Below are 14912 nucleotides of genomic sequence, written 5' to 3' on the forward strand. Positions count from 1 at the left end.
TCCACCTCCACCTTCACACCCGCCCCCACACCCGCCTCCACCTCCACATCCACCTCCACCTCCACCTCCACATCCACCTCCACATCCACATCCCCACCTCCACATCCACCTCCACATCCACATCCACATCCACCTCCACATCCACCTCCACCTCCACCTCCACATCCACATCCACATCCACCTCCACCTCCACATCCACATCCACATCCACCTCCACATCCACCTCCACCTCCACATCCATCCACATCCACATCCACCTCCCACATCCACCTCCACATCCACATCCACCTCCACATCCACCTCCACATCCACCTCCACCTCCACACCCACCTCCACCTCCACCTCCACCGGCCACTTCTTTTGGCCTCCGCGTCTGCCACTGCACACACCTTTAAACTTACTTTTAGTAAGCATTTACTTCAATGTTCTTAAACCCCACCCCCCCACTAGCATAAGCTCGCTTAACTTTCCCTTTGAATTTGAGCAGCTTTAATCAAATCTCTCTTGATTTTCAATGAGTGAAATTAGACACAAGAGTGGTGTAGCGTATCCCAGCACAGCCGAGCACAGACACGGCTGGCAGAAGGATGTTCGACAGAAGAAGATGAAATGTCTCAGTGGTGTTAGAAATTGGAAGACATTCATCTGGACACACAGGACCACAACTGTGTTCTCTTTCAAACACTTCTGAACTGACCGCCTCTCTCTTTTGTGATGACCTTTGCAGACGTCTTGCATAGACGAAAGCAAGCAACAGATAGAAGCACTTTCATGCAAAAACTCTTTGATGTTGTTCTGAAGAGCTGATACTGTGTGAATCTTATATTTGTAGAAATGTCACAACATTTCCCCACAGGTTTTACATTCTGTTGCCAGAATACAACAGTTATTGATACATCAATAGAGCTCATACATATTTGCCTCTTGTTTTGCTCCTCACGTCTCCTTCTCCTTTTTTCAAGTATCACATTGATAGAAAAAACGAATTAAAGCTGTAGAAAATAAAGTGTCTCTTTTAAACAAGCACTTCACACTGTTGTGTCCTGATCTGTTCGTTGTGTGTCCTGTGCAGCTCTTCCACTCTGTCCTGGAGGGTTACGGCAGCGTTGGCTCAGTGTTCCTGGCCTTACTGGGCAGCGGGGGTCGGGGCCTGGTGTCGTCGGCGTGCTCCGACTGGACAGTGCTGTTCCACTGCAGCTTCGTGGTGCTGAAGCTAGCGCTGCTTTGGCTGGTCACCTCGGTGTTGCTGCGCAACTACAGATGTGCTCGCGAGGAGCTGTACCGGCCAGCTGTGGACCTGCAGGACTACGAGATGGTGGAGCTCTTCCTCAGACGTCTTAAGATATGGATGGGCCTGAGCCGCACCAAAGAGGTGAGAGAAACGAGTGGACGAAAGGATTTGGCAGTATGGCACTATGTCATGTTCTCTCCAATCTTTTGCTGTAAATGTTGCCAATGGTTTTCTGTCACCTTTCTGTTGGCTATTCAGATCATTTCATTAAAGCTGCAGTTGGCAAGTCTGACAGATTGAGGGGACTTAGCCAAAATTTTGAATGTTTACAACTCTCGTGCCCCTCCCCCACTACCACCGAGCACCCTCTCATCGAGTTTGTGCTCGTCAGTGCGCACCAGACTGCACCAGACTGTGATTGACAGTCAGATCTCACTCAGCCCTGCTCTGATTGGACCAGAAGAACCGGGAGCTGTGGATTTTTGCAAAACAAATAACATGCTCTAGGTGGAGGTAGAAATGCAGGCTTTTTTCTTAAACTGGCTGATTTATGTTGTTCTGTCGGAGCAATGAGCATAGTGTCAGTTTCAGTGAATATGATCAAAAAAATCTTGCCTTAGCTTTAAGTGGTTGTATGTTGACAGCATTAGCAATAGCATTAACATAAACAACTTCATCTCCGAATGCTTAACGTCCCCTTTTGTACTCCTTAGTTCCGCCACAAGGTGCGTTTTGAGGGCATGGAGCTCCCTCCCTCCCGTTCGTCCTCCACCAGTGACTGCAAATCTCTGTGCCTGCCCCCGCTGGACACGCCTGAGGGTCCCCCGTCTCCCGACAGTGTGGACGGCAGCTCGGAGGCCTCGTGGCGACCCATGTCCTGGAGCCCGTGCAGCCTGGCCGAGGCCCCTGGACAGAGCGTGGTGCTGGGGGCGCTGGGGGCGGTGGTGGGCGGCCACAGCTGGAAGGAGCGGGCCGAGATGGAGGCCACACTGCGGCGGCTGCTGCCCACCTTCGACGCGCTGCTGCAGCAGCTGGACCGCGTGACGCTGGCCACCGAGGACCTGTACCGCGCCGAGTGCCGTCTGGAGCGGCTGCAGCGCAGGAGCCGGAGCCGAGCGCGCAAGGTCAGCCAGGGCCGGCGGAGCACCACACGCCGGACCGCCAGCAGGGCAGAAGACTCAGCAGCGCCCAGGAAGCAACCGCACGCCAAGGGCCCACACAAAGGGAGCGGTCAGAAGGCCCAGTGGACAGAGGCGAGTCGGAGCTCCCATCAGGACCCTGGGAGTACTGTGATCAGCCAAGCTCCCAAGGCCAGTCCGAATCCCCTGCCCCCTCCAGCGGCTGCCCCTACTCCAGGCCCTGGCTCCACCCCGCCGGCCATTCCACGGGCGCTGGACTGGGACACGTCGAGCGACAGGGACGGACGCACACCCTCCAGCCTGTTCCGCCACCCGGCGCACACCACCATCGTTCCCATGCGCAAGCGCAAAAATAAACCCCCGCCACTCAAGAACAAGGTTCACCCCAACCCAGACAGGCCCGTCTCAGGACACCCCAAACCCTGAGGCCCCCCAGGGACACACAGGACAGAGAGAGAGAGAGCGAAAACGCTAGTTTTTGTTTATTCATTGAAAGGACTGTTGCAGCAAGAGAGAGAGAGAGAGCAGATCAGGTCTCTAGGAAGCATCATTGGCAGCCGGTTTTGTCTCTGGTGCGTCCCAGATAGAGAAGTAGAAGAGTAATAATTGCAGTAACGGTGATGATTGTCGTAAGCTTGATCACTAAGAGGGTACGTTATGAAAGAGAAGAGGATACCAAATGGAACCCTGCTGGCCTGAGACTGGACCTCTGGATGAGTCATTCCGGAGGAGTCCGTTGGGTCAAAGCTGGCAGAGCAAAGAGGTGCAGGACACCGTTTGTTTGTTTGTTTGTTTGTTTACTAGTTGTCCCTCCCAGTCCTTTTCCCGCCCGGTCTCTGGTTCCCCTGACCCTGGAGGTCAGTGGGAATGGATCCTGACGACGGCACGGCTCGTGCTCACACTGAAACCAGAGGAACTCTGCAGACCGCACTTGTGGATTTGAGAGATTTCGGTTGTTGTGCAGTGGTTTGCCACAACTACAAAGCTGTTTGGTGTTCTTTTTTTGTTTTGTTTTTCACATGTACTAGTGTTGACTGTTCTGTTTAAAAGGAAGCTATTCTCAAAGTCACAGGTAATGTGCTTGACCTTAGAAGATGGTCTGCTCACCCACAAGTAGTATGAACACGCCCTCACGTACCACTCACATGTATAGTGCCGCATTACTATTTGAAATGCACACAAATCAATGCTTGCTTGGCACATGTACGCATATACCGCTTTAAAAAACCTAGTGTAGGTGTAGATTTTGTAGTTACACACTTACGTATATATTCACACACACACACACACACACACACACACACACACACACCTTAACAGGTTATCAGGGTGCTAATGAAATGGCATTCCTCAGGACTCCTCTCCCCATCTTTGTCCAAGATAGGGGTGTTAAACCTGATAAATCTAGACTGCAATACAGAGACGTGAACAGAGGCAGAACGGAGTGGAGAGAATGGGACAGCTAGAACGGACGTTATGAGTGTGAGAGAGAAAGAAGAGAAAGACAGAGATGCAAATGAAGGAGAGAACACAAGAATAGAGGGAAAAAGGGAAAACTGAAAAGGACAAGAAAAGACCACCATCCTCCTTCCTTCATAACAATAGGAAACAAACATGGGTACACTATTGACATTAATTATGTGTATTGGTAGTTAATAGCTATTATAATGATTTTTTTTTTGGAGTTTTTATTGTTTTGTTGTCGCCTTAAAAAGCGGTCTAATGTAAATTAAGCACTTTGTATTGATGTACATATGTTAAGTGTTTGTGAGGATGAAAGCGTATGTTGAAATATAATAAGCTTGGTACGATATCAGTAAGAGATAGCTTCACTCACATTATTCTAGTAGATTTGGCAAAGCTTGCTAATCATTTATGCATTGATTTATTTTAAATTAAAATGAAGGTAATTTCCTTTTGTTCTTAGCACTTTATTTCCATGTCAAGCTGTTATTGTAGACCGTATTTAACATGTATGTCTTGTCTATTTCTACCCCCTCTTAAGAAACAGCTATCTAGAACAATGTATTATGAAGAATTGCATCAGAATATATAACTGTTGCATTGGTTTTGTTATGATGAGGTTTCTATTTTTTTTACCATAATGTGTTGATATTTCCCCGATATGTTTCCTGGAATATCAGTCCCCCCCTCCCCGACAACCACAATGTTTACCTTACAGTATCTCAGGGACATACATACTTTTTCCAAACCTTTTGTTTAAACCAGATTTATTTTTTCAATGTCTGTGACAGATAGAAGTGTTGGATGGGCTTTCTACACTTGACCCAAGTGGTGTTCCAAATGTTTAGATCACAAATCCAGTCAATGCACACAAGTTAACAGCAAGTCATAATTACAGCATAATACTAGGCGACCCTTCTCACTATTGCCACAAGTCAGTGTGTGTATGTACATATCGGTGTGACCTGATGTAAATATTATTAATAGTTTGTTGAATATGCTTTATGATGTCTGTTCCCATCAATTCAGCACTGACTACGAGGGCATTCTTTCACGCAAACAAGTTTAAATTCTAAATTTAAATCCCAGCTGTACCTGGGCTAAAGGTTTTAAGCTACTTGGAAATAGACTAGTAGCTTGTTGTAGAAAGCAGTACCCAAGTGTGGAGGTTGAATCAAAGATATTAAGTGTCGCTAAACAATACAAATTAGACATGACAAGGAGAAATGACAACAGGAGTGAATTACTTATCTTTCAAGTGCCAAAGCCCACCTGTGTTTTTCATGTGTTCATGTGTTCAAGTGTTGTGTTTTAAAACAAAGTGTCCTTATTGCATCCTCCATGTGTGCTGTGTATGTTCTGTATGGTAAGGCATGATGTTTTCTGTTTTGTATGGTATCCGTTTATTTACATCTGTAGCACTTGTTGTCCACTGCTTTTGCACTTGACAAAGTCAAATAAAGGGATTTGACAGCTCATGCTCCTGCTCAAGGTTGTTGTTGTTGTCCACGTACCCATTAACAATGAATGAATGCCTGGCCAAGGGAACGCTGACCAATTCTCCATCGCTGGGCAACTCAAGCCCAGACATGAGATACGCAATTTCAGTATTCATATTGCAATGATGGGCACAGGACACCCAGATGATGCTGTTTATTATGAATAACAAACAGACTGTACAGCGCATTTATGACATGCAAATGTATGTGCTCTGAAAAGAATACAATGTGCTTGTGCGTGGACAGACAGGTGGTTGTTTGGATGCCCTTCAGTTTCTCAGTGGGGGTTAATTAGGGGGGGGAACAGCCATGACCATTGCACAGCATTTCCTACCCGTTTTATCAAGCAAGAAATTGGCATTTTTTCAAGCATTCTGTCAACAACTGAATTGGTGTAACCGGACACCGCCAGATGGATTGCTTCGCATTTGCTCCGCATATCTGAAGCTCGCGAGATCAGGATGGTCTCACGAGGCTAGAATTGGTGCACACCATGAGTAAAAATGCTATATGATAATAATAAAGATGAAAATGATATTTCAGTGCAAAGGCATCTTGTAGTGCTATTCACATTGTGTAGGAGTTTAATTAGCGTGGATTTGAGACATTCCAAACCAAATCAGCCCCTTATGGAGAGTGAAAAGTATGACGATGTGTTTGAGACTCACACAAGTAGACAGACATCTCTTTGTTTGATAACTGAATATTTTATTTGACCAAATGCAAACACAGCCACACAGCTCACACTCACAGGTTAGTGTTCTACTCATTGCTCTCCTAAGGCCATCTCGGTTCTCTCTCACTTGTTAATAAAGGAACACAACAAACATTTGCACACAGACCGTCACATAAAACACACACACACACACACACACGTGTGTGTGCACCGTCCCTCTCTACACTGCATGGCAGGGATTATAGGATTTCTTTAAAAGGCAGATGGGGGTGGGTGGGGTGTTGTAGGATTGGCAAATAGATCTGTCTGTCTCAGTGACACTGAGGTCTTCTTGCACGTAGTCTTCTTGCAGACTAGTTCTCTGTGCAAATGAGCCATAATTTCTAACATCTCCCTTTAACACACACACACGGCTCGGCAAAGTGGCCGTCATTAGCTTAGCACTGCAGCAGCCAATTAATTTACAGCAGAGGCTGCACGGCATAGCTGAGAGGAGTTTGTATGTGAGTGTGTGTGTTTGTGCGCGCGCGCGTGCATGAGAGGGAGAGAACTACTATGGAGATTGTGTGAAAGCAACTCTAATGTCTGAAAGAAGGCAGAAAGATCACCAACTCAGCTGCTAGAGAGATCAGCAGCTCAGAGGCAGTATAAAGTATAAAGTGGGCATGGCAGTTATGTGTGCATGCATATGCGCCTGTGTGCATGATATACTGTATAATGCTGCAAAAAGCAAGGGTTGAATTTCTGTCTGATTTTGAAGAAAGTTTTATTCTCTCTCTCTCAAACTGAGATGTTTTAGGAAGGGGGAGGGGGGCGAGGGGAGGTCTGATTAACGCTCAGACGAAATCAGTGAAGTCGTCCACTGTGGACACCAGTCTCTTGCGCTGCCCTGAGTCGGGGTTGGAGCCTGAGCCGCTCTGCTGGTGGGCCGCCTTGCTCTGCATGGAGCCGTGGCTCTGGGTGAGGGAGATCCCCGGAGTGGCCCGGGACTGGATCTCCTCCTGAGCCTGGAGCCAGAGGGGAGGGAACACCGCTCACAAACAACACACCAACAACACAGCGTCTGAGTGATCTTTTGATCCCGTGAGGGAAATTTGGTCTCTGCATTTATCCCAATCCGTGAATTAGTGAAACAGACACAGCACACAGTGAACACACAGTGAGGTGAAGCACACACTAATCCCGGCGCAGTGAGCTGCCTGCATCAATAGCGGCGCTCGGGGAGCAGTGAGGGGTTAGGTGCCTTGCTCAAGGGCACTTCAACCGTGCCTACTGGTCGGGGTTCGAACCAGCAACCCTCCGGTTACAAGTCCGAAGTGCTAACCAGTAGGCCATGGCTGCCCCAAATACATGAAAATACATGAAAGCATTGGCCTCCCTGTAGCTTCTAGAAAGGTCTGTTTGTTTAAGAAGTATTAACAGAGGAGAGAATAGAGGAGAGGAAGAGAGAGGAGAGGATAGAGGAGGTGAGGAGAGGAAGACAGGAAGTGAGGAGAGGATAGAGGAGGTGAGGAGAGGAAGAGAGGAGGTGAGGAGAGGATAGAGGAGGTGAGGAGAGGATAGAGGAGGTGAAGAGAGGAAGAGAGGAGGTGAAGAGAGGATAGAGGAGGTGAGGAGAGGATAGAGGAGGTGAAGAGAGGAAGAGAGGAGGTGAGGAGAGGATAGAGGAGGTGAGGAGAGGATAGAGGAGGTGAGGAGAGGAAGAGAGGAGGTGAGGAGAGGATAGAGGAGGTGAGGAGAGGATAGAGGAGGTGAGGAGAGGATAGAGGAGGTGAGGAGAGGATAGAGGAGAAGGATAGAAGTGTTTGCAGACTCAAATGACAGCCTACCCGAGTGCGGATCCGTTTGATGTGTCGCAGTCTGGCCAGCCATTTGGAGGCGTAGGCGTCGGAGGGGTTGGCACGGTACTGATGGACTAAAGACGCCATCTGAAAGGCGCCCAAGCGGGCGGGAGAAGAAACAGGGAGTGTCACTCGTTCACTCATCACTCAGGCCATGACAAGCCCCGCCCAACTCAGCCTCCCTTCCCTCCAATGCACTCTGCTGCTCCTCAAAAGACACTCTTCAGAAGATGAGCTCCACTCAAAAAAGTTCCTGTCAGTTGGGCTATGCTTGTTGTCTGGAGCCGTCTCAGCCAGTCCAATATTAATATTCAACACTTGATCTGATCTAATCAGCAGCGTGGAGCTTGCAGTTACTCGAAAAAAAAAAGAAAGAAAGAAAAAAAAACAACTTCTCCTGGCCTCCACTGACCCATGTCATTAAGTGGACATAAAGCGGCTGGGCTCTGGTTGTGTGTGAGCTGCAGAGAAGGTGCTCTGTCTCTGGTTGTGTGTGAATGTGTGTGTGTGTGTGAGCTGCAGTGTGTGCTCTCTCTCCGAGGACACAGTGGGGGTGAGTCAGCATGCGGCCGCAGATGAGCTCAGACACACTGCTGCATATTTATCACTATGGGTGGGAAGACACCAGGCTTTCAGTCACCTCTCTGTCTCTAATTACCCTGGTTTACTCTCTCTCTCTGTGTGTGTGTGTGTGTGTGTGTGTGTGTGTGTGTGTGTGTGTGTGTGTTTGTGTTCAAACGAGTTCTCTGAAGGTCACCTTCAGTTTGAGACAAAGGGTTTGTCACAAAATCAAGACATTAGAAAAAGTGTGGTCTGCACACTGAAACTGCTCCAAAATATAAACTTATATAAATATAAAATATAAATTTAAAAGCAACGATGCCTGACGAAGATCCAAGGGGATCGAAACGTTGCTTTTAAATGAATAAAGTTTATATTTTGGAGCAGTTGCAGTGTGCAGACCACACTTTTTCTACTGTCTGACACTATTGTCTGGCACCTGCAGAAAACTTTACTTTGGATGTGCGCACCCACTCTTCGAAACACAAAATCAAGACATTCCATTCCATCCATCCTTCCAAGCAGCAGTCAACTAAAACATTGGAGAAATGCAAAGCAAGTGTTACACGAGAAAGCAGAAATCACTCACATTGGCATGTAAGGCCATCTGCCGGACCAGCAGCGGAAGATTCCGGTCTGATACAATTTTGGCCACGCTGGTGTCCACCAACCCCTCCAGATCTGAATGACCAAAATGAGAAGTGAGAAATTAGGAGAATGATCTGGGGTGTCGTTCTGTTAATGATGGGATGTATTCCCACTGCACTACCTCTACTACGCCTTCCTGACAGCACAATCATCTCTCTCTCTCTTGGGCTTTATGACAATAACATTCTAATGCTTTCATTTTTCTATCATTAATCAATATCAATTCGGTCCATTCCCCCTCTCACCATCACCATCACATGAGGCTGTTTCTCATTAGTCTCTCCGGCCCTCAGAAACTCATCATTGTTCTGACTCACCTTTGCGACACTGCAGTGTGACCAGGTTACTGTCGTAGTCCAGGGGCTTGATGACCACCTCCACAAAGTTAAATTGACCCTGTGGAACAAAGGTAATGAGGACATTTTTTTTCTGGGTATTTTGTGTGTGTATGTGTGTGTATGTGAGAGTGAGAGAAATATTGTGAGAGAGAGAGAGAGAGAGAGAGAGAGAGAGAGAGAGAGATTGGGGGCATTTCTGTGACTGCATCTCGTACCTTGATGGTGCCTAGCTTGTACTCCTCAGTGGAATCGTTGTAGACCACGACCACAAAATCATTCCCGATGTGTCTCTTCTTGTTGCAGCAGCCTTTATCCGATTCCCTGTTGGGCATGAGCGTGGCGATGTGGAAGATGGCTGCAGGGATGGTGAACCAGAAGACAGGCTTAGTCAGAAGCACAAATCTCTTCAGATCACCATCCAGGGCAGCAGGGCCACCTTGTGTTCTTAAAGCAACAAAACTGTCACAACATATTACGCACTAAACTCTAACGTAGCAATACAAGCGCTAAACTCTAACATCATGATGACACAATTAAAACACATTAAAAATATAAATTGCTACATAATGCATACACCAAGCAATACCATGGAAGAGCTCACTAGTGAAGCAGAAGAGCTGCAGCATGAGGATAACTGGACACTAACTGGACACACATTGAGCAGTAAAAATTTCCTAAAGAGCAGCAGGAGTGAGAGAAGAGTACTGGTGGTTGAACAGACACAAGCACACACTGAGCGCAAGCCCCTCCCTCACCCTGCATAATGTCGTCATGCCAACAGTACGTAAACTCCCCGTCGTCCCCGTACTGGTCCAGGCCGCCCAGGAAGATCTGGTCAGGGTCGCAGTCCTTCAGATGGATGAGTTTGCCCAGGCCGGTCAGGAACTGCGCGTAGCGGTTGGAGCCGTACTCATTGGACAGGATGGCCACCTCGTTATTCACCTGCAGCGGCAGCAGAGGCCGGCCGAGGAGGAGGACACGTGTCAAGAGCATTGGTCATCACGGGAGAGCCGCCTGAGCTCTGAGCTTTTTAGTGTAAACGTCTAACAGAAGACATGCGGCCGTTGCTATTTTCTAGGCCTGTTTCCTAGAGAAGGATCAGGCCTAGACTTGAACAAAGCTTTTATCTATGTATATAGCACATTGAGACAGAGGTTAGGAGAGCCATCACAGGCAAATGTATATCCATATAGTGCAATAGGTACAGTATACGTATATATAATAAATACCTTCTTGCATATTAAGTTTTATCTTAAAATCTTTGCAAAACTGACCTAAAACCCCAAGATCCCCATGTCTACATGTGGCAGACCAGGTGTAATTATACAACATATATGATTTTCACCTGTCCCACTCCCACAAACACCACCCCAATCTCACCTGTCCCGCTCCCACAAACACAAACACCACCCCAATCTCACCTGTCCCGCTCCCACAAACACCACCCCAATCTCACCTGTCCCACAAACACCTCCCCAATCTCATCTGTCCAACAAAATCCACCCCAATCTCACCTGTCCCGCTCGCACAAACACAAAAACCACCCCAATCTCACCTGAGCGGTCCCACAAACACAAAAAACACCCCAATCTCACCTGTCCCGCTCCCACAAACACAAACACCACCCCAATCTCACCTGTCCCGCTCCCACAAACACCACCCCAATCTTATGGGTGTCATACGGGGGCATCTGGTCCAGCACCTTCACGGCTCTGTCAATCAACTGTGATTAAAGACAAACAAGGTTGTAAACATGTATTCACAGCTCACAGTATTCACAGAACTGGGTTTGTCAAAGAGGCTTTACGGGCATGCTTTAAAAGCCAGCATGTGGAAAGGACTTCCAAGACAAAGACAAATCAATGACCGTGCCCATAGTATTGAACATAACAGCTCAGCTTTAAAGTGTTGTCTAGTAAAAACATGTAGACTGAGATGCTGTTAGCAGATCACTGTTGGTTTTATTAAAGGCTGTAAACTAGCAGCAAGGCTGATTTCCCCACTGTGTAGTTAATTATCGGAGCACATAAACATGGATGGATGTTGATATAGCAGCATATGGCTAGGGGCTTACCTGGGATTTAGGTAACAGGAGAGGCTTGTTGGCCTCGTTGCCAAAAAATGGGGAATGATAAAGCTGCAAGAAGACAAAACTGTGGAGAGCAAGAAGAGGAGACAAAGTCAGTGCAAATCCCCAAAGCAGCACAAACATGAGATATCTAGTGAAGGAGAGATTTTGCATCATCTTTTATATTCCTTTCAGTCTGCCACTTTTACTTTCAGTGTGCTCTCTCAAAGGCACAGGGTGCTCGTCATAGAAATAAAAAAGTTATAAGTTAAATAATAAGTTATTCTGCTAGAATATCCTATCTGGCAGAAATCCTACTTAGACGTGGAGAAATCATAATCAGTTCTTGTTTAAGCCTGCATCGGTAGCTAGAATATGAGCTCCAAAGGTTGCAATCTAATCAAGCACTCTCTGATTCATTGTCACACTTATTTCAGAAGAATGAAGATGTTATTGTAAGTGAATGAGTGTGTTACTTCAATTCAATCCAATTCTGATTGAAACTGGCAGTGTTAGTCAAACTTAACTGACACTTTTGTTTCCAAAATAAATCATAAACATGTGACAGATATTTGAAATGACACAATAAGACTGTAAATTGCAAAGTGAAAAAATAGCTGTTCTGGGGAGTTTATCATCTTTGATATGCAAGAGAAGACAGGTGAAGGACACCTTCCATTCTGAAGTTTCCACCTTTATGTCAGTACACTAGGTCTTCCCTCATCATTTCAAAACACATCAAAAAAGAATACACAAGACAGAATAACTAAAAGATGTATGTAGTGTGTGCCTCCAGGAAAATGAGTAAATAAAAGAACACATGGAAAATGGAAATAACATTAGTACATGCATACAATTCAGTGGCTGGAACAGGGATGCAAGTGTAGGAGTCCACAGCCTATCTATCTAGCTACCTGGCTGCAGAAACTCGAGCTAGCTAGCACCGATTTCTTTCATACCGACAGTACTCGATGACCTTGAGAAAACAGAAATCTATGCTAAAAAAAAAATCGCTGGAGTTCTCCTTTAAGATGAGAGGAAACACGTTTAAGGTCACATGAGACCACAATAGTGGGGGTTTTATGGGCTAACCCTGAAAGTGCAAATGGAACAGTGCAGAGAAAGCCCCTTCCACAGCAGTGGCAACACCAGGCTGGGCAGATTGGTCTCGTCTGCAGGAACTGGGAAACATTGATAATCTAAGAGAGAGAATGGAAATAATGGGAATCTACACCATACCACACAAACACCTGTTGCAGTCTGTTGTAAAGCTAAGGCTTTGGAGAGGACTGCCCACGACACAGAGCTAAAGCAACACTGGAGCCGCTCAAACACAGGAAAGGGAAATATTCTAGAATGGCTTAGTTAAAGCTGTGGATCAAAATCCTACAGACAATCTATTGCACTCCAGTCTGAGACCCCCCTCCATCCCTAGATGCTCTATAAATCCTATCTACTGTAGAAGAATGAGGAAATCAGTGCAGAACACTGTGTAGAGATGGCACTGCCTCACTTCAAATGAATGAAGGCAGTCATAGCCACATACCAATTATTAATGTATCGGAGTTGAATACTTATGCAAGCAGAATAACATCATTTCTGTGTATGTATTCAATGTATTAATTCTTACTTTTGGTAAACAAATAACTTATTTTGCCCTTAGAAATATCAACAGTTCAAGTGTTCCAAGTGTAATTCTGCAAGTCACTGTATATAGGTATAATTTAACCACTTTACTGTACAATACATTTAGATGTTTAATAATATGGTACTGCAGCTAAGCATCTCTCCACTACAGACTGTGGAGTGCTTCTTCAGATTTTGTTGACTGATGAAATGCTACATGCTCCGATGGGTGGAAGCAGAAATGATCCAAGCAGAGTTGCGTCAACAGACATGAAATTTGTTGAACAAATTTGTTGAACATATTCTATTTCTAATTGAATTAAACTAAATACCAGGGCTATTGGAAGTTTTACTGCAACCATTGAAGAGAGATCCCAACTCCAGGCACCAATTGTGAGTGGCAATTAATAAGTTCAACAGCATTAATCCACAAATGAAGCCAAATTAAATATAATTATGATACATTCCACAAATTTCACATTCAATTATGACAATCACTTATAGTTGGGTTAGACAGGGTTGTGCTGATTAACACCAATGGTTGAAATTTGAGTCACTTCATGTTCTTCTATATTGAAAAAAAATAAATACATAAATACATAAATAAATAAACAAACAAATAGATAACTAAACTGTCAACTGGAGTGATGCTACCCTACAGCTCTGGATAAAACAAGTTTGTTGTGTCCCCGGTCTTAGTTGAAACTTTTGCACTCCTACGCAATTTCCACATAACTGTGCTCTGATCACATCAAACGTTTAAAAACTGCCAAAGGCCACTGGCACGCTGGCCTGTGATATCTCATGTCAATTCCCCCTTGCTTCCTTAGTAGCTGATCTCTTCCCACTTGTGTTCCACACTGCTGCTGCTGTTGTGTGACATGTGGAGGGGGAAACTGAGCATTCAGCTGATAAATGAATGACTGAGAGTGTCACTTGTACACAGCATAACCAAGGGATGTGATGGGCTGTTTTGTGTACAGCAGGCTTGTGCAAAATTCCAGAATTGAACTGAAACTGGCTCTAGGTAGCAAACAGGAAGCAGAATTGCAATTCGCATTGTGCACAACCCTGGTGTACACAGCATAACCAAGGGATGTGATAGGCTGTTTTGCTCGGGGGTTTGGTCATGCTAGTGAACTCTGGTTATTCATTATGTGCTTTTTTGACAAATGTGCATTTCACCAGCCAAACTTATCAAAAGTTTTATTTAATCATTTTCCTGTTGCTATCAAGGAGTTGTCTGTCATAACAAACTTCACTTCATAGCTTCGCCCCCAATTAATTGTAAAAACAGCAAAAAAATGTATGCCCATTCATTGAATTCATCTTTAATGAATTAAAAGCACATCAAAATCAGACCTTTCAGCAATATAAAAGTCCTACCATCAATAGATGAATTTCCTTTAGCCATATTAGACTGAAATCATCTCAAACGAAGCACTGGGAAAAGGGTCTCCAGACTAATCTTCAAAGACCCAGAAGTCGGAAAGGGGAAATAAATGGGCACCGCACTATTCACACACAAGCCTTTGCTCACTAACACTCATCAGGGGGAAAAAAACACAACGTGCCAAATCCCTTTAGTTGAGAGAATGAATGAACAAAGTGGCTGACAGTAGAAAAAGGAGAGGAAGGGAAATGGGCTGGACAAGATAAGAGGCCCATTATAGGGCTTCCACACAGAGCTGGCAGAGTGGACGTGATCTAATGCAGCCTGCTGTTCCTCTGGAGCTCTCCAGCAGGCCGAGCGCCTCCTGACCTTCCAGTGGCCTGCCATCGGCTCGTCGGTCCCTCACTCCAGAGACTAACACCTCCACT

The 14912-nt window shown here is 45.8% G+C and overlaps 2 protein-coding genes across 5 annotated transcripts in view; one reads left to right on the forward strand and one right to left on the reverse strand.

The window, feature by feature from the left end:
- The window catches only part of pkd1a (polycystic kidney disease 1a), a 71618-nt gene extending 66306 nt beyond the window's left edge, over positions 1-5312 (forward strand). Inside the window, exons 48-49 of the mRNA XM_048249070.1 lie at positions 1073-1372; positions 1945-5312. Of these exons, the coding sequence (XP_048105027.1) occupies positions 1073-1372; positions 1945-2796 (1152 nt within the window). The 3' untranslated portion in view covers positions 2797-5312. The remainder of the gene's footprint in view (positions 1-1072; positions 1373-1944) is intronic.
- Positions 5313-6020: 708 nt separating this feature from the next.
- Positions 6021-14912, reverse strand: part of tsc2 (TSC complex subunit 2) — a 43205-nt gene continuing 34313 nt past the window's right edge. For all 4 annotated transcript variants that reach the window (XM_048248231.1, XM_048248234.1, XM_048248233.1 and 1 more), the window contains 8 exons: positions 11472-11550; positions 11034-11120; positions 10153-10339; positions 9613-9752; positions 9377-9455; positions 9001-9092; positions 7839-7937; positions 6021-7016 (listed from right to left, as the gene is read on the reverse strand). In XM_048248231.1, the coding sequence (XP_048104188.1) occupies positions 6846-7016; positions 7839-7937; positions 9001-9092; positions 9377-9455; positions 9613-9752; positions 10153-10339; positions 11034-11120; positions 11472-11550 (934 nt within the window). In that variant the 3' untranslated portion in view covers positions 6021-6845. The remainder of the gene's footprint in view (positions 7017-7838; positions 7938-9000; positions 9093-9376; positions 9456-9612; positions 9753-10152; positions 10340-11033; positions 11121-11471; positions 11551-14912) is intronic.

The sequence above is a fragment of the Alosa alosa genome, chromosome 7 (genome assembly GCF_017589495.1).
Source record: "Alosa alosa isolate M-15738 ecotype Scorff River chromosome 7, AALO_Geno_1.1, whole genome shotgun sequence".
Classification (NCBI taxonomy): domain Eukaryota; kingdom Metazoa; phylum Chordata; class Actinopteri; order Clupeiformes; family Clupeidae; genus Alosa; species Alosa alosa.